The sequence below is a fragment of the Schistosoma haematobium genome, chromosome 1 (assembly GCF_000699445.3).
Source record: "Schistosoma haematobium chromosome 1, whole genome shotgun sequence".
In the NCBI taxonomy this organism is placed as follows: domain Eukaryota; kingdom Metazoa; phylum Platyhelminthes; class Trematoda; order Strigeidida; family Schistosomatidae; genus Schistosoma; species Schistosoma haematobium.
This window is the reverse complement of record NC_067196.1, coordinates 23,834,474-23,860,335: the sequence shown is the minus strand read 5'-3', so window position 1 is coordinate 23,860,335 and position 25,862 is coordinate 23,834,474. Positions and strand designations below refer to the sequence as shown.

Below are 25,862 nucleotides of genomic sequence, written 5' to 3'. Positions count from 1 at the left end.
TCAGTGTTCCCTGGCATTTAGTGATGATCAATCGTCCAATGTTGGCTGTTATGTGAACTTCAAATTATACAATATCTACAAATCCCCATTATAACCTATATATGTAGGAATCCACTCAATAGCCAAAGTTCATGGTTCAATAGTTGGGTGATATGAAATAAAATCAGTTGAAGCAGCATAGTTGTATTCATTCATTGTTATTCCATAAATATCGAGTTTAGTGTCATTCTTAACTTTACATTCAATGATCTCATTTGTCTCACTAGAACTGTCACACAGTTGATTCCAGTTAATCATTTCATAACAACAACAAAATAAGAAACGCAAATGACTTTATCCAAACTTTCATCATACCTTCCTCGCTTACTCTTTGGTTCAAACCCCGACTACCTTAAAGGAAAAAAAAGAGCAGACTTTTTATTACCTTTCCAGATATAAATGATACATCAGAAAAAAACATAGGTGTTTAACTAGGTTCTTGGTGTGTACTCGAGGACAGGCCACTAAAAGTCCCAACTGAGAGTCCCAATTTTAACTGCACGCAATTACTTTAAAAATTTAGGAGAGGGGTTTAAAATTTTGCAAAACTGATTCAAACTGAGTCCTTATTAAATAGTGCATTTCTAAAATAAGAATATAATTATACTGTTTTACGTTGAAGTGGACGTCATATACCTTACCTTATTTTCCATCTTTTTAACTTCTTCCCCAGCTATGTTATTGTGAATTGTGGCAACTTGAACCAGCGCACATTCATCCCAGATCCTATAGTGACTTTTACTGATATATATTTTTCTATCCGGTTGTGATACAGCTTGGGAGTCCATCGCAACATGAAACCAAAATATTACTCCACCGTGTAATTGTGGTGTTATCTTATCAGATGCTAACCATCAACTCCATTCATTTATTTCTCCTCGTATATTTTCTGGTAGAACGAGACGTCAATACATTAGAATCCATGAATGCAAGTAAAAGTCTAAAAGCTCTACAGTACCTTATCTAATAAATATATTGTGTGACGAACAGATTGCTAAAGTTAACCTAGTCAATAACTTGTATTCTTAAATATGTTTCTAATTGAAAAAAAGTTGTACAGATCTAAATCTTTTTTTAAAAAAAACATTCCGTTTAATTACCTGTAATTTATCTACTTAACTTATCAGTTTCTTTCACTCGTTTTCTTTTTTTTTTTTGTAAAAAATCTTGTTGAAATACCTTGTACTGAGAGTTCAATATTGTACGAAAAATATAATATTGAATTAAGCCACTAATAATAATAATAATTTACCACCTGTTAAGTTGAAACACATCAATCAATACCGAGTTCAGTGGAACATCTTACAAATGTCACAACATTCTATCACAATAAGTTGCTTTTTATGGATATGACATAGTCTATCATATTTTCAAAAATTATTTACGTTAATCCAATATCTTAGATAGTCATTGAAAACTAGGAAGTACTGAACTTATGTTTCTTCCTAGTAAGGGACTTCCCAACATTGGTCATCCACGAACCCACTGCAAGGGATCGAACCCAGGACCCTTGATCTTGAGGACGAACGCTTTACCTGTCTACTTCACGGGTCTGACATTCAGTGGTATATATGCCCAACCTTAATCATTCTGCTATATTATGCGACCAGTTCCGTTATTTTTGCTAGATAATTGTCTCATACTTGACATGGTTAAACTCCACTAGTCACAGCTTCGCGCTAGAACTCCAAGAATGTTAGAAATACATTATTATTATTACGTCTAGAATTACTGGTGAGTCTATGATTATTATCAATGGTTTTAGTGGAGTTAAATGTATACACCATTGGATTCTGAATCAGTGGTCCAGAGGTTAGTTGCTTGCCGACAGACCTAAGATCCTAGGTTCGATTTCCTTTAGTGGGATCGCGGATGTCAACTTTCGAGGAATCACATACTAGGAAAAGCAAGCAGTTCAAGTCCTTCTGGTTTTCAGTATTAGTCCAACTAAGATCAGTCCGTGATTTAATCTGTAATAATAAGTTATTGATGGGAATGAAATGAAGTAGGTATGATTGTAGTACAACCTCATGATGAAGCTTGAGACCGAATATAAGCCTCGGGGGCTCGTAGCAAATGCACTTAAACTTCAGTCAGTTTGTGTTATAGAAAAATAACGCAGTGAATGCACACTGCTGAGGCATGGTGAACTAGAACAAAGTAGTTGTTAAATTTTTTATGATTTTGAAAAGTTCACAGGTTAAAATCAGCCCAGGAGGCAAACTATCTGAAAATTCGAAATAATGATAACACATTTATTTACTTTGATAGTTTCGCTTTCAATGCAAACTTACTGTAAATGAAGATCTATTGAAAACTAGAGAGCACAGAATATATATTAAGAGTATCGCCCATAAAGATTAGGATACATAAGTACAAGGTCAAGGATACTATTTTTAGAAGAACAATTACAAAATACTTGCCAAACAATAATAAACTTTGTTAAACACGTAAATGACTTATCTCTTATCTTTGATTCGCTAACTTCCAATGAAGATTAACGACAATCACAATTTCACGTTATGGGAAAAGATATGAGGGAAGTATCAAAATGAAGATCATACTACTATTGATAATTTTAACATTCGGCTTTTTACATCATTTCAGGACAGTACATAAACTCACTACACATTTCCTGACTGATTATTAACCATGTATTCTAATAATTCTGAACGAATCGTTGAATATATATATATATATATATATATATATATATATATATATATATATATATCATTTTCATTTAGTTAGGAAATTTTCGTACGTGATCCTGAAGGCTTATATTGTTCTAGTGATTAGGCTGTATTGTTGTCACCAAGATTTGCGACTCGATGTCATTACGTTAATCGGAAAGAAGATATTGACCAAGATTTTATAGTAAATTACACCGGTAATTAAGGTGCCTCTGAAATCTTGGAGGAGCCGATCTCTGTGATATTGAAACCCAGTCATCAACTACACCCATCATTCATTACTAACATAATCCATCAATGATTAGTTGGTAAAATGATTTCTCATAAACCTAAAATATATTTAACCATTGTTAAGGTTTTGTTTTGATTTGATTCTTGTACATGTCCAGTTGTATTCGTACGGTTCGTTCTAAGGACACATATATTTCAAGTGTAGAAAGTAGATTAGATTTTATGCATAATACGTACGGTGCTTTACATAACAAAATAGTTATTCATCAATAAATTAAAGAATTGAAAGTACTGTAATTTAACTGGTTCTAGTTAATCTTTGTAGAATATTCGATTTGACAATGAAGTACTAACGATCGATTAACTTTCTGTCTAGTTTGAATTTGTTGTTAGAATGTATACGATCATCAGTAATGAGAAATTTTAAAAATTGATTTTGGAAAAAAACTGTTTTTCGATAAAACAATGAAAAGATGGAGTTAATCTGAAAAATGTGATGTATTTGCGCTATACATTTCGAACAATCTGGTCATCATATACATGTCAGGGCATTTTATATGAAAACTAATAAAAGTCAATTAAATGAAAGTTCAATTAAAAAAGTAACAAAGAGGAAAGAAACAATTTTACATTGTATATAATGAATAAGAAATTTTCGCGTTATCCTAGGCCATAGAATGACTTAAGGATTACCAAGGTAAATTCAAGGTGACGACAGATTGTTTTTGTACACATAAGGGGGGTTTAGATTTACGAATAGCCAAGGTTTCAATAAACTTGAGAATTCGGCCTTGACAATTTCTATACAACGTTCTAAAAGCTGTATCAATGTCAATTTTGTGCCCCGTTTCAATTATATGTTTCGATAGCGAAACATATAGCGCAAATACATCACACTTTTCAGACCAACTCCATCTTCTCATTGTTCTATAGAAATTTATAAAAGGCACTAATTGCTTTAATGGTGTTTTTGTTGAATATGTTTTATCTGTTTTATAACCAATGTATCTTACTGACAAATGTAACGATCCGACTCCATAGAAAAGTTCATTCAGTTTTTAAATATAATTTCTATAAACGGTTAAGATTAACTAAGTAACTATGAAAATGAGATACATATTCCATTTAATGGAGTTCCAAAGATGAACATAATGGAAGTAAAAGCCGTTGTTTATATATAAGAAAACGTCTTTTTAGTTTTGTTGCGAATGAAGTGATTCAAGTGAGTATGCAGTCATGTTTCAAATCTTATTGATGTGATGGCGTATTTTAACTGCTCAGTATGCCTTGATTACAATACTTTACCTGACTAATCCCGAATCAAAACATCAATAGGAAGCGAACAAAATATATTAGGAAAATTTGAGTAGCAAAAGATAATCTCGAAAAAACGTTAGACTTTATTCTAGTGTTCTCAATCCATTTATTAGCATAGATTGATGGACTATGGATTAAGCAGCATACTCCAACTTGACGTTAACTTAGGAAGGTATTAATGAGCACCGGACTCTGCTAACAGTGATAGATTATAAAAATTCATCTCTAGGCAATTTGTAATGGTTCATAACTTTGCAGAAGTTATAAGTAAGAGATTTATGATCATTAGTCCATGTGTTACATACTCCATTTATCTTAGAAAATTTATTACCTTACTACTCATCAAACCCCAGTAGTATAAATCAGCTCTACTTGTTCAGTTTTTAAAACGATTATTCAACTCGACTTATTCTACCTAAACACTGTTTTGTTCTAGATTAGTACCCTTGTGATTATATGAGCACTGTATTATTAATCTTACTTATATGAAAATATTTTCAAACAATAAACATTGGAAAGTATTCATTTCACTATTCAGTGATAAATCATTAGAATAAAATGAATTCATTTAAATTTCCAAATGATTAATTAGTAACTTTGTTTAAATTATCTGACGCAACTAAAACTATTAATATAACGTTTATTCATACAACCAATATCCACAACAAATAAATCAGTTTATAAGTGGCGTGATATATATTTCTATTCAGTTTTCTTAACGTCAACTGAACAAGTTAAAATGATGAATAAAACGTGTTATTTTACCAACTGATAAAATTACATGTATCAATTAATTTTAAATAAGTATTGAATTTTCTTCATATAATTCAAATGCTGACGAGCTCATCATCTTGGATATTACAATGTGATGAGACGATATCATGTGAAATATGGTCAAATCATATAAACAGTTCACACAACTTGAAGATTAACCTCACTTGAATTGTTACAACAAATGTGAATAATATCCGTCTCCATATTTAGCAATGCTTTGTTTCCTCCCTGAAAATCATGTCCATATTCAAAATGGAAGTGATTCTGATCATATAATTTTTAAATAAACGGAGTTTTCAATGCTTTATTACTGTATTGCTATTTAGTTCTATTGTACTTTTGGTTACAAAACTTATCAGTAAACACTGGAAGTTATTCGAACAGAAATAAAAAATTACAACACTTATCCTACTTAATGACTGTGGTTTAACTATCCTAATAAAATAAAATCTAAGCTGTAGTGAGTAAGCAGATTATTCCAATTTCCAAGGTTACCGCCCAAATATCCTTGTCTGGACCGAACCTGGATAATTCAATATTGTGATGTCTTCGTTCACGCCTATTGGTATTGCGGTACGGTTTCAAGTCTTTTATGAGACCCAATGGGGATTAAGAATGATTTTTAAGTACTACTATTCAACTTCTGTCAAAATAAGTTTCTAATTAGTTTTGCCTTCTGTGTCCAATTCGCTAAGTTTGTTAAACGTTAGAAGCTTGGGTAGAATGTCAGTTGGGCTGCAAACCATAACGGACATCAGTTGTGGTGCAATTAAAAAGTGAAGAGTTAGACATCTGATCTTGTTGCCTACAAATTCTTCCCAGTTTCACATCTTGATGTCACATGGATCAAACCTAGAACTTTTGTATTTTATAACTTTAGTCAGTCTATGATAATCAGCTATGGAATTTATTTTAGACAACGCTATTTTCTTCTCAAAAAAACCCCGATGTATCCACAGTGTCTCACGTTCACTTGTTAAGGTTGATTGGAAGTAATACTGAATAAATCAGAACCAGATAATATTGTTTTCTAGTATCTTAGAACAATTTCCTCTAAGACAAACAAATAAGAAAGGGGTGATGATTGGAAACAAAAGTATATTTATTTGTTGATGGAGATCAAGCAAATTGAGGTATGTAAATTGGTTATCTAGATGGAGAGAAGTGTTTCATAAGGAGTCATGATGTAATTTGGTGTCAGTGCTTGACCGAAGCAGACAAATGTTAATAGATGATAGAACTGAACTATCTTTTTGAGATCACTGTTATTCGAGTCTCGGTTTGTCACTTAATGACGACGAGAGCTTGGCTGACTAGTATCTCCAATTATGCTTAACAGATTGTTAAGTGTTATAATAAAACGATGAAACTTCAGTGTATATTCAAGAAAATTAAATATTACATCAAAACATCTATCATCGTGTCATGCCATCACGTACAATGCTTGTGCAAGTCCACAAATACCCCATATACCTTCTGCGTTTTGCTCTTTACCTCAACGAAACTCATCCGATTCACATATAGTGGTTACTAGTCTTCACGCTATCTATATTACAACTCCTAGGGTACTTTACAGACAAATATGGACATGACATGAATATTTGTTTCATTTAATTATAACATTTATGTCTAAACGTTAATGAGCACTTAATGATTTGAGAAGGGGAAAGGTATGTAAATATTATCATGACAGACTTAGATTATTCTACCACGAAATTTCCCATAACAGCTATTCTTGAATATGGTTTTCAGATGGATTTTAACGAGATAACCTGTGATTAAAGACAGACCACATCAGACAGAAAATATTCGCATAACATACACGATTTATTATCTACTTTGAAATGTAAGGCTGTTTTCAAATAAAACATTAAATATGCATGATCAGAACCTGAAGAATTGCTAAGTTGTCTCGAGGTTGAGAATCTATGTACTATGCAGACTCCAAAGATGTCTCAGAAACTGATTGTTTGACAATCTCTTTTTATCTAACGAAAGTCAGTCAAACCACAAGTCAAGGATGATGGGGTGTGAAGAAACATTTTAATAACGGCCGGTGTGTTGAATTGTTCACAATCTAAGCTAATTAGTGGTCGTAGAAGAAGAACATCACAGCATGCCCAAACGTGATCTGGTAAATAATGTATCTAGTAAAACTGACAAGGTTAACATCAATATAGAAGTCTGACAGAGATATTTATTTCGATGACTGACTTACCACTAAGACTGGTTTACCAGTCACAATTCCAGAAACAAAAATGTAAATGAAGTGATGTTTATGTTACTCTATTAATGTACATTTTAGTCATTATTTTGCACGAAATTATACTGAAGTTTATCTTGCTACTGACTCCACCTGTAGCTCTTCTAGGGTTACTCAAGGTCCCAAGACCGGGTAGAAGAGGAGGGATTGGCATGGGGTCCACAATCTCATCCCGTAGAAAGCAACCTAGATAAAATACGCTAACCAGCAATGACGACGAAGAAGATCAGGTCTACTCAAGGCTGCGATCGGTCATTGCGAAGTGTTCAGGAAAGGCCTAACCATCCTCATGGGAGATCTAAGCGCCAAAGTTGGAATGAACAACACCGGTTATGAAGTTATCATGGACGACATGGACTGACTGGGAGAAAGGAACGAGAATGGCTAGAGATTCACTAATCTAATCTATATGCATTCAAGAAGTTGGTTATAGGCAGCACAATATTTCCCCTACAAACTCATACACAAAGCTAAATGGATCTTACTGGATCACATCACGGAGAACCAGATCGATCATATTTGCATCACTGAAAATTCCAGAAGGTTAATGTAAGATATGAGAACAAAGAGAGGAGCTGATATAGCTTGAGACAACCACCTGGTGGTTGTCAAGATGAAACCGAGGCTAGAGAAACACCGGGCAACTGGAGAAACAGCATTACAAACGTTCAATACAGCCTTCCTTTGAGATACCAACCAACTCGATGAATTCAAAATAACTGTCGGCAACAGCTTCCAAATATTACAGGATCTACTGAAAGAAGAAGAAACTACGATTGAGAACAACTGGACACAGATCAAACAAGCACTAACTTCAAAGTACCATGTGCTGACCCACAAGAAGCACCATCATAATGAATGGATCGTCATCGACACCCTAGACAGGAATCAAGAGAGGAAGAACAGGAAGACAGCAATTAACAACAGTCGAACAAGAACAGAGAAAGTCGAGGCACTAGCTGAATACACAGAATCAAACAAGCAAGTGAAGAAGAGCATTAGATTCGACAAGCAGAAATACGTGGAAGATCAGCAAAAACAACGGAAAAATCTGTAAGAGAAGGAAATATGAAACAACCACATGATACGATAAAGAGACCAGTAGGGAAATATAGTAAATCAGAGAGACCGGTCAATGGCAAAGAAAGTAAGCCGATCACTGAAATTCAAGGACAGAGGAACAGATGGATGGAACACTCCGAGAAACTCTTGAATAGACCAGCTTCAATGAACCCACCAGACATTGAAGCAGTACACACAGACATTCCAATACATCTCACTCCACAAACAATCAAAGAAATCAGGATGACCATCAGACAAATCGACAGTGGGAAATCAGTAGGACCAAACAGTGAACCAGCTGAAGCACTGAAGTGAGACATAGAAGTAACTGCGAAGATGGTCTACATCCTATTGAAGAAGATTTGAGAGGAGGAACAAGTTCCGACATGATGGAAGAAAAGATAATCCATCAAGATACTAAAGAAAGGAGATCGGGCGAATGTGAAAACTATACAGGCATCGCATTATTGCTAGTACTAGGGGAGATTTTCAACAGTGTTGTTGAACAGGAAGGAAGACTCAGTAGACGCTCCACTTCGAAATCAACAGGCTGGATTACATAAGAATCAGTTGTGCACAGACCAAATCGTGACACTGTGGATCGTCATTGATTAATCGGTTGGATGGGACTCGTCTCTATACATCAACTTCCTTGACTGTGAGACAGCGTTTGACAGTGTGGATGGTAGGACCTTATGGAAACTTCTTCGACAATGTGGAGTGAGTAGCTCAGAAGACTGTCAACATCATCCGGAATTAATAGGACGCTTTTCAGTGCGAAGTTGTACATGGAGGAGAGTTGACAGATGCATTACAAGTGAGGACTGGAATCAGACAAGAATGCTTACTCTTTCTTCTGGTTGTTGATGTGGCCTTCCATCCCATACACACGAACAAATGCAGATGAAGACAGCCACTTCAGCAGCAGCCTCTGTATCAGTAAGCCTCAACATACACAAGGGAAAAAGCAACATCCTCAAATACAACACGGAGAACACCAACAGACTCACACTTGATGGAGGACCTCTGGAAGATGTAGAATCTTCCACGTACCCGTAAAGCATTATCGATGAACAAGAAGGATCTGATGCCTACGTAAAGTTAAGGATCTGCAAAGTAAGGGCAGCATTTCTACAGTTGAATAAGATATGAAATTTAGAACAACTGTATCTCAGCCAATATCAAAGTCATAATCTTTAATACGAACGTCAATACAGTCCTAGTGTACGAAGCTAAATTTTGGAGCACTAACAAAACCATCAGCAAAAAGATACAAGTATTTATAAACAGTTGTCGATGCAAGATACTCATTTTCCGTTGATCGAATTTCATCAGCAACAGCCTACTGTGGAAGAGGACAAACCAAATTCCAGCTGAGGATGAAATTAGGAAGAGATGCAGGAAGCGGATAGAACATACATTACGAAATTATCAAATTGCATCACGAAGCAAGCGCTAACTTGGGATCTTGAAGGGAAACGGAAAAGTGGAAGACCAAGGAAAATAATTTATTTGGAATCGGAGGCAGATATAAAAAAAATGAATGGGAATTGGAAGCAACTGAAAAAAGCCTCCTAGGACAGAGTTGGATATAAAATACTGCTATGCGGCCTGTGCTCCTTCATGAGGGGTATCAGGCGTAAGCAAGTAGGTAAGTTATTCAGCCGCAAGCCTTTACTGCTAGGTCTCCAACTTTAAGGGATGGTGTCGAAAATCTTCTGGGAGAAGCATGTTCAGAAATACCATAAGCCAACTAACTTATTCGAGTCCCCTGTCGGATATATAAGAAAGATAATCAGGCTAACTGTTGCGTCGAGTCATTCAGAACCGCTAAGCCTACTGTAGCCAACAGGTTAGTTCCGAAACAAGTTAGGAGAGTATTAAATGTTGTTTGCTCTAAGATTTGAAAACGAATTTTGAAAATCATATTTAATGTTTTTAGACACAGTTTAAGCTCTCCATGTCATTAAAAACATTGATCAACTGGGTCCACCCAGAACGTGGTTTCGTATTACTGTATCATATATATACATATATGAACGTACATATCACTCATCTATTTTTCGAAGGATAATAAGTTACTGTATGTGAAATTACAGAGATAGTTACACGCTATTTGTTCTAAACTATAATTAGGAGAATGCAAAATAGCATCCTCTCAGCTGGTGAGCACAACTCCTTAATGGATAAATTCAAGATAAGATCCGGCAAATAAGTATTCATTTAATAATTATCATCCTTCACCCGAACCAACTGTGGTGGTCTCTCAGTCGATCCAACTTCTTTTCGAAAGGGCCGACAAATCGAGCTCCAATCACATGTTGGAGTAATGAATTCAATTCTTTGATGATTCTATGCGAATGTCGATAGTCAACTCATGAATAATTTGCTCCGGACTTGTGAACATTTTTAGAGTGTCCTCGTAAATTCTCTCATTTAGAAGACGAGAAAAATGAGGGCATATCTGATTCAAATTTGCCATTAAGTAATTTAAAAACTTTGGTCAAACCGCCTCTGGATGTTCTTTATGACAGATGAAATATAGAAGTTTAGCCAGTCGATCATCATATAATGGCCTTACGATTCCGATAATCAGCTTAATTGTGGTTCTTTGAACCTTTACTAACAGCTCACCGGCTCTTTTTAGGCAGGGACTAGCCGCTTGTATGAACTACTCCAGTTTAGGACGAACAAAAACTGCATACAAAGTAAAAAAAGGTTTTAGCATTGACATTGCTAAAGGCTCTAGCATTGACCATAGGGTTTTGAAACCTGTGGCGGCTATCGCAGGGCAGTGTGCAATCGTTTATAAGTCTAGGCTGACAATGACTCCAAAGTCATTGTGTCTGAACGAAAAGCAGCTTAGTGTTATTCACCATACATTTATTTGTACCTTGGTGGCCAATATGCATCACATTGCACTTGGATGCATCTAAAGGCGGCTGCAAAACTATAGACCATTCAGATAATTTCTTCAGGTTATTTTGAGGCTCTCGACCGTAACCTTCACCTTTTATCGTCTCCCATATTTCGACATCGTCAGCATGCAACAAGACCGGTAGTGATAGGAGACTAGGGATAAATTTTATATACAGGAGGAATAACAGTGACCCTGAAACTCTACTCTGAGGCACTCCACTAGTCACAAAGTCCCAGCTAAACAACTTTCGGGTTCACCAGTACCCTTTATTGACGCCCAACAAGGAAGTCTTTTAATCACATAAGTAAATTTCCCTTGATCCCGATATCACTTAGCTTAGATAACAGTCGGTTGTGATGAGCTTTGTTAAAAACCGTGCTGAAGTCGATATAGGATACATCTATAAATAACTTTTGATCTTCAAGAGCACACAAACATTCATGGACTGGCAATAAGCTTGGGAGACATGAATGGCCTGTTTTAAAATCATGATGCTTTCTGGAAAAAAATCCTGCTTTCATCAAGATACTGAAACAACTTCTTTTGAATAATCCTTCCTAAAACTATAACAACCAGGCTTGGTAAGCTTGCTGGTCAATAGTTTGCAGGTTTGTGTCTTATACCTGTTTTGAAGGCTGAACTCACTATAGAATTCTCCCAGTCTTTTGGTAATCTACCTTGATTTACGGATAGATTAAAACGTGTTTAGTAATTAGAAACAAACTTTGTTAACACCTTTGGTAACCTAGGGTGCATTTCATCGGGTCTCGTAGATTTGTCTTTATCAAGTTTACTTAGCAGACCAAAGACGTCGAGTTCTTTGATAATTACAATGTGTAGGGTGTGTAAGGGGCTCTGTACGAGCTGAAATGGAATCTCTACGGTACATGCATTTCTAAAGTAATTTCAGAATATCTGAGCCTCACAATGATGGCCGCAGTATAACTGTCCCCACCCATGGTACTGGAATAATTCCCCTTCACTTAGTCCTTTGATTTATGTACAAGTATAAGCGTTCAGGGTATTCTATGAACTTTTTAACAAGCTTTTCTCCGTACAGACTTCTAGACACGCGGAGGACTGAGTTACAAACATTTAGAGCTTTCGGATATTGGGATTTTGTCTCGTCAGTACACAGTAACCTAAATCTTTTCCATATTCTCTTACGGAGACGTGTGAGAACCTCTCCATTAAACCACGATAGAGAGATTCTCGGACTCCTTGGTATAGAACAAGGGAATGTACGGTTCAGAAACTTATACGTACTAATTTCCACATGCCTTCAAAGCCGCTTCAGCACGGGATTCCGACTTTTATTGTCTAGTCTGCTGAGGATGCTAAGTGAATAATTTCCTGTATATCTGCGTTTCAAAGGTTTGGTCTGGCTTGCACTGACACACTTGTTGAAAATATGTCAATCAAAAGCTATGACTGCTTGGTCCCACTTACCTAAGGGTGGCATGTGAAGGAGGTTTGTGACGTTGTCTTCATAATGAGTCAATATTAGGTTTAGTGAGGATGGGTTCAGAGTCCATGTAGTACCTAGTTGTTTCTTTCACATGTTTCACTAGGACACATGTAGTGATCGAGTCAACTATTTTCTACTCGAAAGAATTTTCTGAAACTCAGTCCACAGATTTCTCCAGTACACCGTTGGTGCATTAAATTCTCCCGAGATTAGACGCTGATCACTTAATGACCATGTGTTGAAACCGACTAGCAAGACCTCATTCACCTCACAGCTTGGACTGAGGAGGAGCAAACCAATCAGACACTCATTTCCTTTGAATTTCAAGCGGCAACCAACTAGTTCGTACGTTTCACTTTCATAGGATACGTTACCACAACAATAAAAGGGATAGTATTTTTACTGGATAGAACTACTCCTCCTTTATTCTTCTGGGTTCTATCGGCGCTTACCAATGGAAAACTTACTACACCATGTTTCTTACTATCTACGGACTGCGTCAGTCAAGTTTGTGAGACAGTGTTCACGTCCAGTTTGGTGGAGGATAACTGGACACCTGTTAAGCAAGCACTAGGCATTTGTGCAACAGATCTGAAGACCATTTATATGGCTTTGTACTGACTTTATATTCCCATTCCCAGTTATTGATCGTCTATATAGAATTCCTATTGAAAGTATGTTTAGAAGCAGGTGATCAGTAGTTTATTTAGACAGACATCTGTAGAATGTGTTCATCACTTAGCGAAACAAAATAACAATTACAGTACCCGAATAAAATAAACAAACCTGAACGTATATTTTGATGCTTTGTTTTCAGTGTCAGGCTTGTCCGGTTAGTAATCCCCTTTTAAATGTTGTAGTAATGCTGAACTGAACTAGAATAGTTAATTATAGTACATGGCAAAATTTACTAGACCCGACTGCTCGCTAGTAACTTTTACTATAGGAGGAAATTAACTGTGATAGACATTGTTCGCAATCCCTCAAACTCAGAATGTTAGATGACGTAGGAAGTTACCATCCAGTTTTTAATTCCGGATCCGTGTTTCCGATGAAACTTTGTGATTGTTAACTTTATCGGGTTCCAAACTAAGTCATCTCCGATTTTGTAACGTAATATTTTCGCTTAAAGCTAACTAACACGTTCAGATACATAATGTGACGTATTCCTAGATTATAGGGGCTTTGTGAGTAGTGTCGCTCTATAGTTCACAAAAATTCGTACAATCACTAATATTCAGCATAACAGTTTTAAATCAGACAAATGTCTTCACTTATTATGTAAAAAGTATCCACGTCCATCCATGGTTTACGTAATATAGGAGTTTACAGTCCGCGATCCCAAGAGCTCGCTGAAACACAGAACTGAGGCCGAATGATTCACGGAATTTACCTTTTGACTGATGTTGATGTTTGTGGGAAAGTAGGTACGGAGAGGAACTAGGATAATGAAAGGACTTATGTACTGAACCACAAGACTAAGCAACACACTATGATAACGACATAAATTACAAGCAATCAAAAGGGAACAAAACTCAAAGGATTGTACTTCAACATATCACCCGTATGATAAAGAATATAAAGTCAGTTTAGTTAACCCCTGTAGCTATTGACTTATTTTCTCCCATTCCTTCTTTAAACTGAATTCAATATTCTTCTCAAATACACAGAACACGATTCATTATCATTATTCTATTATTATTATTATTCTCTTTCACAAATATGGCAAATATAATGCTAACATTATTGAAACACATGTAGTATTGCATTTTTGAAGAAACTCGAAATGGTTTCTTCACAACATTTATGTACCCATAAGATGTTTCTCAACAATAATACTAATGCTAATACTAATAATAATAATAACAAGTACATGGTGTAAGTAAACCGCGACAACAAAAGAGAAACTACACTAAAAATCCGTCCTAAACACAGAGTGCCCCACAAATGCTTGATATATCTTGACGACATTTGCTGTTGCATTTTGCCAGACCATTGGCAATAAGATCGTGTTCGACCGGACCCAAGGTCATAGTGTGGTTCAGTGTATGATCGTTAACCTTTGACTATCTGCTTAGAAAGTTTGCCAGAATCCTTGATAAAAGATATCTGATCCCATCTTGTTGGGAATACTTTTATTGATTCTCAGATGCCGAACAGCTATTTAGCCATTATTCTTTCTGTTGTCTTGCACGTTAGTTTGTGCTAGAGAAACTCTCGACTGTATAGCACAGATTGTAATGTGTGATGTGCTTTGTACTTCTAATATAAGTTGTTTTCTTTCTCAAGTTTTATCCGTTTGAATTGAATGTGGAGTTTTTGTTTTGATGTAATTTAAACATGGGACACTCAAAAATGTTTGATATGCTATACATCGTATCATTAGCAACACATTTGCATCGATTAACACACAGAGGACGAAAACTTTTATGGACCAGCGAGTGTCAATAGGCGTTCGATGCTTTGAAAGCACGGTTAACCTCCCCACCTATATTAGCTTTCCCGGATACTTCAGCAGACGGAGGCGAATATATACTTGATACGGATGCTAGTTCCTCGGCTATTGGAGCAGTAATATCACAAGTAGCTCAAGATGGACACGGAAGGGTCGTTGCTAGTCGACGACTAGATAAGAGTGAAGCACGGTATTCCACAACACGTCGAGAGATGTTGGCACTAGTAAAATCCTTACAACATTTTCGTCATTATCTACTGGGCAAACCCTTTCGTGTGCGCACGGATCACCGTGCATTACAGTGGCTCCGCTCTTTCCGCGAACCAGAAGGGCAAGTGGCACGCTGACAGGAACGGCTACAAGAGTTTGATTTCACATGCGAGTATCGACCGGGAAACTGATATACAAACGCGGATGCCCTTTCCCGAATACCTCAGACCACAGATACTGTTAACGCAATTCTTAGTATAGCTCTGGAGAATGATTGGCCCTCCCTGCAAGAAACAGATCCGGACCTGCAGATTATTTACCAAAGACAGTTACACGGAAACAATAAGCCATCTATGAAGGAGTTAAAAGATCAACCATTAAAAACTCGTCGAATTTGCGCTAAATGGAGCAACCTAAAACTATATGGTGACACGTTATTCCTAATTAATGAATCGAAACAACCCCTACTGATAGTACCGCGAGTGAAAGTCGAGAGCATTGTGGAGCAGGTACATCGCGAACTTGGTCATGCGGGAGAACGAAGGACTGAATACACTGTCCGTCAGCGCTTTTGGTGGCCATCCATACATGAAGATGTAGTGCAATTTTGTAAGAATTGGAACACGCGTTACCGTTTTAAATCGCCTCAGCAGACACCCCGTGCACCAATGACGCCGATGGTGACAACAGGACCACACCAGCGAGTTGGCATAGATATAATGGGACCATTGACAACGACAAAAGACGTGAATCGCTACATACTGGTTATGGTGAATTATTTCACTAAATCGTGCGAAGCAGTACCCATTCCGCAGCAAGACGCCCTTACTATTGCCCGAGCTTTTATTGATCATTGGGTGTAAAATGTGATTGATTCCACAATTCAGTGTAAAGAGGTTCAATCAGAGGTTTCCTCCTTAGACTCGTCTTCGTCATTTAGAATCCCAAACGTATGGACAGTCGAGAGATTACCTATGTTGCGCAGGACGGTACCAACGACGTCTCAAATGAAATCCTGGACGCATTTAAAAGACATAAGTTTTCCTAGAGTACAGGATGAGAATGTCGAACTGTTGATCGGGTGCAACGCACCGAGTGTAAACGAAATGGAAGAGGTAAGAACTGGAAAGCCGAATGAACCATTCTCCGTGAAGACTCTGTTAGGTTGGACGCTGTTCGGTCCCTATGGGGAACCCTGTAAAAGCAATCGTGTACTCAATCACCTCTCAGCTAAAGAGGAATTAGAGGATAAGTTTGAACAATCGTATTCAACTGAATTCAAAGACCGACTTAGTCGTACTTCATCGATGTCTGTGGAAGATCGCATAGCATCATCAGAATCTGCATATGGTGTCGCGGAGTATACTCGTTCCGAAGATGTCTCTCGTCAAGTTCATTGTTCGTTTTTATTAACTAAGTATAAGGTTGTTAAGCCAAAAACTGAAGCATCATCTGCTAATAAATCCAAATCAACTCTAAGAAAGCTTAAGGAAAAGAAGGACATCAAACTGAAAGTGAAGACTACGAAAAAGCCGAAGACCACTGTAACGAAGAAGCCAGTAACTAAGACCCTGAAGAAGCAGGTAGCACATATTCGCCGTGGTATCGAGGATGATGTTGAGAAAGGCGCCCTTGTACGAGTTATGAACAAGAGTAACGGTGCATCTGGTAGTTCTATAGGATCCAATGCTATTCTTAGACAGATCATGTGTAGTTGGAATCAGAATAAGACAGTAAATGCCCTTTTAGAGAGAGGTTGTGAATGGCGCTTTGAAATTCCGAGGTCTAGTCAACGAGACGGTGTATGGGGACGCATCATAAAGTCGATAAGAAGAATTCTGCGATCACTATTGTTTCAGAAGGTATTGATGGATGAGTCTTCGAGAGACTTAGTGTTATTAAACAATGTTGGCTCACTGAGAAGTCTATGGTCCAAAGCTATTGTTGAACAAGTAAGCTATGGCTTTGACGGACAAGTTCGTACGGCGAAATTGAGAACCGCAAACGAAGAAACTGCTCGCGACGTACGACGCTTATGTCTACTAGAAGGAGCCGGCTGTCTGATGGCAACGACGACCCTGGACAACGGACGTGGTGCGCGTTTCGGGGAGTGTAAAATGTGATTGATAGACGAACCCACCAATAATAAGGGAAACGCCCACCACCACATCAACTCCTTTTGACCTTGTACGACTGTATCTCTTTATTAACCAATCACAGTTTAATGTTCATTGTAAAACAATATTGGCTTGTTGACTCATTTTTCCTATTCTCTGGCTACTGTTCGGTATGTTATTTGTCTCTGTTTTTCCCTGTATTAATAGACCGTACTGTTTGTTTGTACACTAACGATGTTAATTTATGTTTTAGAAACAGATAAAGTTTATCTAGCCAAATAGCTTGCTTGTTCTGACTTTGGCTAAACCAAGACTCTGTACTCGACAGTCTAGAGATTAGCTTAGAGTTGAATCTGTGGGAAATTGCTTCCTACATTGGGTCTTCCGTTATGGTGCCCCAGTCTCACTTCATTCCGACCAAGCTCCAGCCTTTGAAAGTCATCTCATCACTGAGATATGCCAGCTATTAGAAATCAGGAAGATACACACTACTGCATGTCACCCAGAAGGTAACGGCCTCGTGGAAAGAACAAACAGAACTACTAAAGCCATCTTACAGTCGTTAGTCAGCAGATCGTCACCTGAGTTATGGGATGATGTGCTTCCTCAATGTCTTTTAGCATGTCGTACGTCGGTACACGGGATTCTCACCTGCTATTTTACTGTTCGGGCACGAAGTACGCTTACTGGTAGAGATACAGTCGCCCCTGCTGCCCTGCGAACAACAAGAGCATGTACTGTACATACGTACTCTCCGCAACCGCCTAGCTGATTCAGACCGCCTGGTCAACATTAAATTGCGCAAGGCTAACGGACACCCAAAAGACATGTATGATCGTCAGGTGCAAGGACCGATGTATACAGTCGGAGATCGCGTCTGACTACGCCGCCCCATGACATCGCTAGGGAGTTGCAGTAAATTCCACCAGCTCTGGTAAGGTCCTTTCGAAATTGTCCTCATCTGATCCCCACTACGTTTGTATTGCGTAACATACAACGACCTAAGGACGACGTGATAACGGTACACTACAACCAAATAAAACCGGATCGGATGACAGTCCCCTTCGATGCTCAGTTCGCCGACCCACCGCCGGCCACTAGATTTTATGAAGCACCATCAGAAGGAGGAACAGCATACCCATGCCCAAGACCAGGCACTGAGGACAGTGCCTCATTAGGAGAGAGGGCGATGTAACGGGGTTAGAATCATCATGTATGGTGTTGTTAATAGATTCTGTTTTTCTTTCTATTGCAGGGCAACCAAGAATAGATGCTTTAGAAGAAGAAGAGCAAGCTCCGCATGCACTGAACCTACAGGATGACCCATAAGACTGTTTTGTAAACTAGCTCTCCCTTCTGTACATAACCCGAGAATTTTAATTTTCGAAATAAACGACTGGTGGTTCCCATTCCGTGTTCTCTCTCTGCTGTGAAGTGCTCGGTTAACATTGTGTGCGTTGTGGTTTTAGGTCTTCTCGCCTTTCAGTGACTGTTGATTACACGTGTTACAACGTGATGCAAGTAAGTGATGTGCTCTCCGTTTTTCATGTTCATTATAACTAATTACCTCGTTAGTCCAATACGATTATTTCAATTGAAGTCACTGAGAGAGCTCGTAGACGTAGGGTCACTATTAACTTGTCAAGCGTCGTTGGCTGTTATAGATCGACTTATAACAGACGGTGGAATAAAATACGAAAGGCTTTCATGAAAAAACGTAACTTGCTTTCGTTTAGTCAGTTTGCGCATATATATTTGGCGCACTCTTGTACCAATATTTATATGTTCAAATAAATAGATAAATTAGTCAGTTTGCAAATGAAAGCACGATCAAAGGTAACTGACTTTAACAGTGGTGTATGTTTAATTGATAGCAGTCGAGAGAGAAATTAATGATAATGAGAATCACTCAACTGTTACACTATCCACTAGCTACAGCAATCAAAGGCTTCTAGATAATAATGGTATATATATGAAGTGAATACGTTAATATATTTCTTATAGGATGTAATGACGTTAATTTATGCTCTCAAAAGTCCGTAAATCGTAAAGAGCGGATCGATAATGTATTGATGAAATTACAAAAAGCTTTCTTAGCATCAGTGATGCTAGAAGGAGCAACCTTCATTCCGAAGCTTTCCATACCGATACGAATTCTAGTGTACGGCATTTACGCTGCAAATCGAAGGGAGTAATTGCCACGCAACCAGATATTAAATTATTTGTGTCCCTAATTGCGCATGAGTTCATGTTAAGCAGTCTTTTATGTGAGAGTTCTATCCAGAGATTAGCTAGCTTTTTCGTGACACTTAGGTACACCATGTGCATAGGATCTAAAGGAGAGATCATATTAATTGAAAGCGTTTCCACGATCGAATGGCCTTGATGATTAATAGATTGAGTCTGACGACGAAAGGTGTCGTCCGTTCTTAACGTATATTCACCATTTGGAAAAGTCGTCTTCTCAAGCCGTCTCCTAAGTACAGAACACCTGTTGCAACCTGCCTTACCATTGTGATTAACCGTGTACCTAACAACAGAACGAGCATGTACGTCACATATTACGGCAGACAACTTAATAGATAAGTATTTATTAAACTTTGCACTAAACAGACCCACGTCAGTCATTTCTTTTATTTCAGAAATTGTTTCAGCAGAAAATTCGTTGAATTCCGCCGGTTCACTATTCCCTTCGTAGACACCTATCATGAACACGTCACTAAACCTTGGGGCAACGATCCGTCCTAGTATAGGCCATAAATGTTGATTAAAGCTACTAGACATAGAAAGTTCATCTACATTAATATACATTATCGATCCGCTCTTTACGATTTACGGACTTTTGAGAGCATAAATTAACGTCATTACATCCTATAAGAAATATATTAACGTATTCACTTCATATATATACCATTATTATCTAGAAGCCTTTGATTGCTGTAGCTAGTGGATAGTGTAACAGTTGAGTGATTCTCATTATCATTAATTTCTCTCTCGACTGCTATCAATTAAACATACACCACTGTTAAAGTCAGTTACCTTTGATCGTGCTTTCATTTGCAAACTGACTAATTTATCTATTTATTTGAACATATAAATATTGGTACAAGAGTGCGCCAAATATATATGCGCAAACTGACTAAACGAAAGCAAGTTACGTTTTTTCATGAAAGCCTTTCGTATTTTATTCCACCGTCTGTTATAAGTCGATCTATAACAGCCAACGACGCTTGACAAGTTAATAGTGACCCTACGTCTACGAGCTCTCTCAGTGACTTCAATTGAAATAATCGTATTGGACTAACGAGGTAATTAGTTATAATGAACATGAAAAACGGAGAGCACATCACTTACTTGCATCACGTTGTAACACGTGTAATCAACAGTCACTGAAAGGCGAGAAGACCTAAAACCACAACGCACACAATGTTAACCGAGCACTTCACAGCAGAGAGAGAACACGGAATGGGAACCACCAGTCGTTTATTTCGAAAATTAAAATTCTCGGGTTATGTACAGAAGGGAGAGCTAGTTTACAAAACAGTCTTATGGGTCATCCTGTAGGTTCAGTGCATGCGGAGCTTGCTCTTCTTCTTCTAAAGCATCTATTCTTGGTTGCCCTGCAATAGAAAGAAAAACAGAATCTATTAACAACACCATACATGATGATTCTAACCCCGTTACATCGCCCTCTCTCCTAATGAGGCACTGTCCTCAGTGCCTGGTCTTGGGCATGGGTATGCTGTTCCTCCTTCTGATGGTGCTTCATAAAATCTAGTGGCCGGCGGTGGGTCGGCGAACTGAGCATCGAAGGGGACTGTCATCCGATCCGGTTTTATTTGGTTGTAGTGTACCGTTATCACGTCGTCCTTAGGTCGTTGTATGTTACGCAATACAAACGTAGTGGGGGATCAGATGAGGACAATTTCGAAAGGACCTTACCAGAGCTGGTGGAATTTACTGCAACTCCCTAGCGATGTCATGGGGCGGCGTAGTCAGACGCGATCTCCGACTGTATACATCGGTCCTTGCACCTGACGATCATACATGTCTTTTGGGTGTCCGTTAGCCTTGCGCAATTTAATGTTGACCAGGCGGTCTGAATCAGCTAGGCGGTTGCGGAGAGTACGTATGTACAGTACATGCTCTTGTTGTTCGCAGGGCAGCAGGGGCGACTGTATCTCTACCAGTAAGCGTACTTCGTGCCCGAACAGTAAAATAGCAGGTGAGAATCCCGTGTACCGACGTACGACATGCTAAAAGACATTGAGGAAGCACATCATCCCATAACTCAGGTGACGATCTGCTGACTAACGACTGTAAGATGGCTTTAGTAGTTCTGTTTGTTCTTTCCACGAGGCCGTTACCTTCTGGGTGACATGCAGTAGTGTGTATCTTCCTGATTTCTAATAGCTGGCATATCTCAGTGATGAGATGACTTTCAAAGGCTGGAGCTTGGTCGGAATGAAGTGAGACTGGGGCACCATAACGGAAGACCCAATGTAGGAAGCAATTTCCCACAGATTCAACTCTAAGCTAATCTCTAGACTGTCGAGTACAGAGTCTTGGTTTAGCCAAAGTCAGAACAAGCAAGCTATTTGGCTAGATAAACTTTATCTGTTTCTAAAACATAAATTAACATCGTTAGTGTACAAACAAACAGTACGGTCTATTAATACAGGGAAAAACAGAGACAAATAACATACCGAACAGTAGCCAGAGAATAGGAAAAATGAGTCAACAAGCCAATATTGTTTTACAATGAACATTAAACTGTGATTGGTTAATAAAGAGATACAGTCGTACAAGGTCAAAAGGAGTTGATGTGGTGGTGGGCGTTTCCCTTATTATTGGTGGGTTCGTCTATCAATCACATTTTACACTCCCCCCGAAACGCGCACCACGTCCGTTGTCCAGGGTCGTCGTTGCCATCAGACAGCCGGCTCCTTCTAGTAGACATAAGCGTCGTACGTCGCGAGCAGTTTCTTCGTTTGCGGTTCTCAATTTCGCCGTACGAACTTGTCCGTCAAAGCCATAGCTTACTTGTTCAACAATAGCTTTGGACCATAGACTTCTCAGTGAGCCAACATTGTTTAATAACACTAAGTCTCTCGAAGACTCATCCATCAATACCTTCTGAAACAATAGTGATCGCAGAATTCTTCTTATCGACTTTATGATGCGTCCCCATACACCGTCTCGTTGACTAGACCTCGGAATTTCAAAGCGCCATTCACAACCTCTCTCTAAAAGGGCATTTACTGTCTTATTCTGATTCCAACTACACATGATCTGTCTAAGAATAGCATTGGATCCTATAGAACTACCAGATGCACCGTTACTCTTGTTCATAACTCGTACAAGGGCGCCTTTCTCAACATCATCCTCGATACCACGGCGAATATGTGCTACCTGCTTCTTCAGGGTCTTAGTTACTGGCTTCTTCGTTACAGTGGTCTTCGGCTTTTTCGTAGTCTTCACTTTCAGTTTGATGTCCTTCTTTTCCTTAAGCTTTCTTAGAGTTGATTTGGATTTATTAGCAGATGATGCTTCAGTTTTTGGCTTAACAACCTTATACTTAGTTAATAAAAACGAACAATGAACTTGACGAGAGACATCTTCGGAACGAGTATACTCCGCGACACCATATGCAGATTCTGATGATGCTATGCGATCTTCCACAGACATCGATGAAGTACGACTAAGTCGGTCTTTGAATTCAGTTGAATACGATTGTTCAAACTTATCCTCTAATTCCTCTTTAGCTGAGAGGTGATTGAGTACACGATTGCTTTTACAGGGTTCCCCATAGGGACCGAACAGCGTCCAACCTAACAGAGTCTTCACGGAGAATGGTTCATTCGGCTTTCCAGTTCTTACCTCTTCCATTTCGTTTACACTCGGTGCGTTGCACCCGATCAACAGTTCGACATTCTCATCCTGTACTCTAGGAAAACTTATGTCTTTTAAATGCGTCCAGGATTTCATTTGAGACGTCGTTGGTACCGTCCTGCGCAACATAGGTAATCTCTCGACTGTCCATACGTTTGGGATTCTAAATGACGAAGACGAGTCTAAGGAGGAAACCTCTGATTGAACCTCTTTACACTGAATTGTGGAATCAATCACATTTTACACCCAATGATCAATAAAAGCTCGGGCAATAGTAAGGGCGTCTTGCTGCGGAATGGGTACTGCTTCGCACGATTTAGTGAAATAATTCACCATAACCAGTATGTAGCGATTCACGTCTTTTGTCGTTGTCAATGGTCCCATTATATCTATGCCAACTCGCTGGTGTGGTCCTGTTGTCACCATCGGCGTCATTGGTGCACGGGGTGTCTGCTGAGGCGATTTAAAACGGTAACGCGTGTTCCAATTCTTACAAAATTGCACTACATCTTCATGTATGGATGGCCACCAAAAGCGCTGACGGACAGTGTATTCAGTCCTTCGTTCTCCCGCATGACCAAGTTCGCGATGTACCTGCTCCACAATGCTCTCGACTTTCACTCGCGGTACTATCAGTAGGGGTTGTTTCGATTCATTAATTAGGAATAACGTGTCACCATATAGTTTTAGGTTGCTCCATTTAGCGCAAATTCGACGAGTTTTTAATGGTTGATCTTTTAACTCCTTCATAGATGGCTTATTGTTTCCGTGTAACTGTCTTTGGTAAATAATCTGCAGGTCCGGATCTGTTTCTTGCAGGGAGGGCCAATCATTCTCCAGAGCTATACTAAGAATTGCGTTAACAGTATCTGTGGTCTGAGGTATTCGGGAAAGGGCATCCGCGTTTGTATATCAGTTTCCCGGTCGATACTCGCATGTGAAATCAAACTCTTGTAGCCGTTCCTGTCAGCGTGCCACTTGCCCTTCTGGTTCGCGGAAAGAGCGGAGCCACTGTAATGCACGGTGATCCGTGCGCACACGAAAGGGTTTGCCCAGTAGATAATGACGAAAATGTTGTAAGGATTTTACTAGTGCCAACATCTCTCGACGTGTTGTGGAATACCGTGCTTCACTCTTATCTAGTCGTCGACTAGCAACGACCCTTCCGTGTCCATCTTGAGCTACTTGTGATATTACTGCTCCAATAGCCGAGGAACTAGCATCCGTATCAAGTATATATTCGCCTCCGTCTGCTGAAGTATCCGGGAAGGCTAATACAGGTGGGGAGGTTAACCGTGCTTTCAAAGCATCGAACGCCTATTGACACTCGCTGGTCCATAAAAGTTTTCGTCCTCTGTGTGTTAATCGATGCAAATGTGTTGCTAATGATACGATGTATAGCATATCAAACATTTTTGAGTGTCCCATGTTTAAATTACATCAAAACAAAAACTCCACATTCAATTCAAACGGATAAAACTTGAGAAAGAAAACAACTTATATTAGAAGTACAAAGCACATCACACATTACAATCTGTGCTATACAGTCGAGAGTTTCTCTAGCACAAACTAACGTGCAAGACAACAGAAAGAATAATGGCTAAATAGCTGTTCGGCATCTGAGAATCAATAAAAGTATTCCCAACAAGATGGGATCAGATATCTTTTATCAAGGATTCTGGCAAACTTTCTAAGCAGATAGTCAAAGGTTAACGATCATACACTGAACCACACTATGACCTTGGGTCCGGTCGAACACGATCTTATTGCCAATGGTCTGGCAAAATGCAACAGCAAATGTCGTCAAGATATATCAAGCATTTGTGGGGCACTCTGTCTTGTAAAACTGTTTGCATTAGTCTTTGGAAAGTAGCCGGAGCATTCGTTGATCCAAAAGGCATCACTTGAAATTCATATAAACCATTTGGTACTATAAATGCGGTTCTCTTTCTATCTTGCGGTCGGACTTCTACTTGCCAATATCTAGATGCTAGGTTCAAAGTTGAAAACCAACATGCTTCTTTCAAGGTGTCTAATGTAGCATCGATCCGCGGAGGCGGAAAAGAATCACGTTTAGTTATGGCATTAAGGCGTCGATAATGTACGCAGTCGTAGAGAGGAGTCTTTTTCACTAGGACAATAGGTGATGCCCAGGGAAATGACGAAGGAACTATGATCTTTTTGTCTAGTATATCTTATATCATTGCATTCAGTTGCGGTTGGTAGTGCACTGGTACCTTGCGAGGTGGCTGTCGAAGTGGCATATGGTCACCTGTGAAGATTTCTATCTCAACGTTCTGCGCCCTACCCCTAAACCTAATTGGGTTGACATGATAAACATAAGAAGATAAATAGCAAATACGCCGCTTACCTGGTTTACGGGGACGGTTGTGGCCGCATCTCTGGCATTCCTGTCAAACC

General features: G+C 38.7%; 3 protein-coding genes across 3 annotated transcripts; 2 read left to right on the top strand and 1 right to left on the bottom strand.

The window, feature by feature from the left end:
* Nucleotides 1-2,867: 2,867 nt before the first annotated feature.
* On the top strand, nt 2,868-10,732 carry MS3_00000135 (uncharacterized protein). The gene has a single exon (XM_051208024.1). The coding sequence runs from the start codon at nt 8,386-8,388 to the stop codon at nt 8,692-8,694; it is 309 nt and encodes a 102-aa protein (XP_051073471.1). The 5' UTR covers nt 2,868-8,385; the 3' UTR covers nt 8,695-10,732.
* Nucleotides 10,733-11,014: 282 nt separating this feature from the next.
* MS3_00000133 (uncharacterized protein) lies at nt 11,015-18,956 on the top strand. The gene has a single exon (XM_051208022.1). It carries the CDS (start codon nt 16,407-16,409, stop codon nt 17,553-17,555), a length of 1,149 nt encoding a protein of 382 aa, XP_051073470.1. The 5' UTR covers nt 11,015-16,406; the 3' UTR covers nt 17,556-18,956.
* Nucleotides 18,957-21,015: 2,059 nt separating this feature from the next.
* On the bottom strand, nt 21,016-25,389 carry MS3_00000134 (uncharacterized protein). The gene is made up of 2 exons (XM_051208023.1): nt 22,256-25,389; nt 21,016-21,169 (listed from the first exon to the last, which is right to left on the bottom strand). Exon 1 carries the CDS (start codon nt 23,568-23,570, stop codon nt 22,416-22,418), a length of 1,155 nt encoding a protein of 384 aa, XP_051073469.1. The 5' UTR covers nt 23,571-25,389; the 3' UTR covers nt 21,016-21,169; nt 22,256-22,415.
* Between the last annotated feature and the right edge of the window lie 473 nt (nt 25,390-25,862).

Coding starts and splice junctions, on each gene's coding strand:
- MS3_00000133 (XM_051208022.1), top strand. CDS start 16,407: ATGTTGCGCAGGACGGTACCAACGACGTCTCAAATGAAATCCTGGACG.
- MS3_00000135 (XM_051208024.1), top strand. CDS start 8,386: ATGAAACAACCACATGATACGATAAAGAGACCAGTAGGGAAATATAGT.
- MS3_00000134 (XM_051208023.1), bottom strand. CDS start 23,570: ATGTTGCGCAGGACGGTACCAACGACGTCTCAAATGAAATCCTGGACG.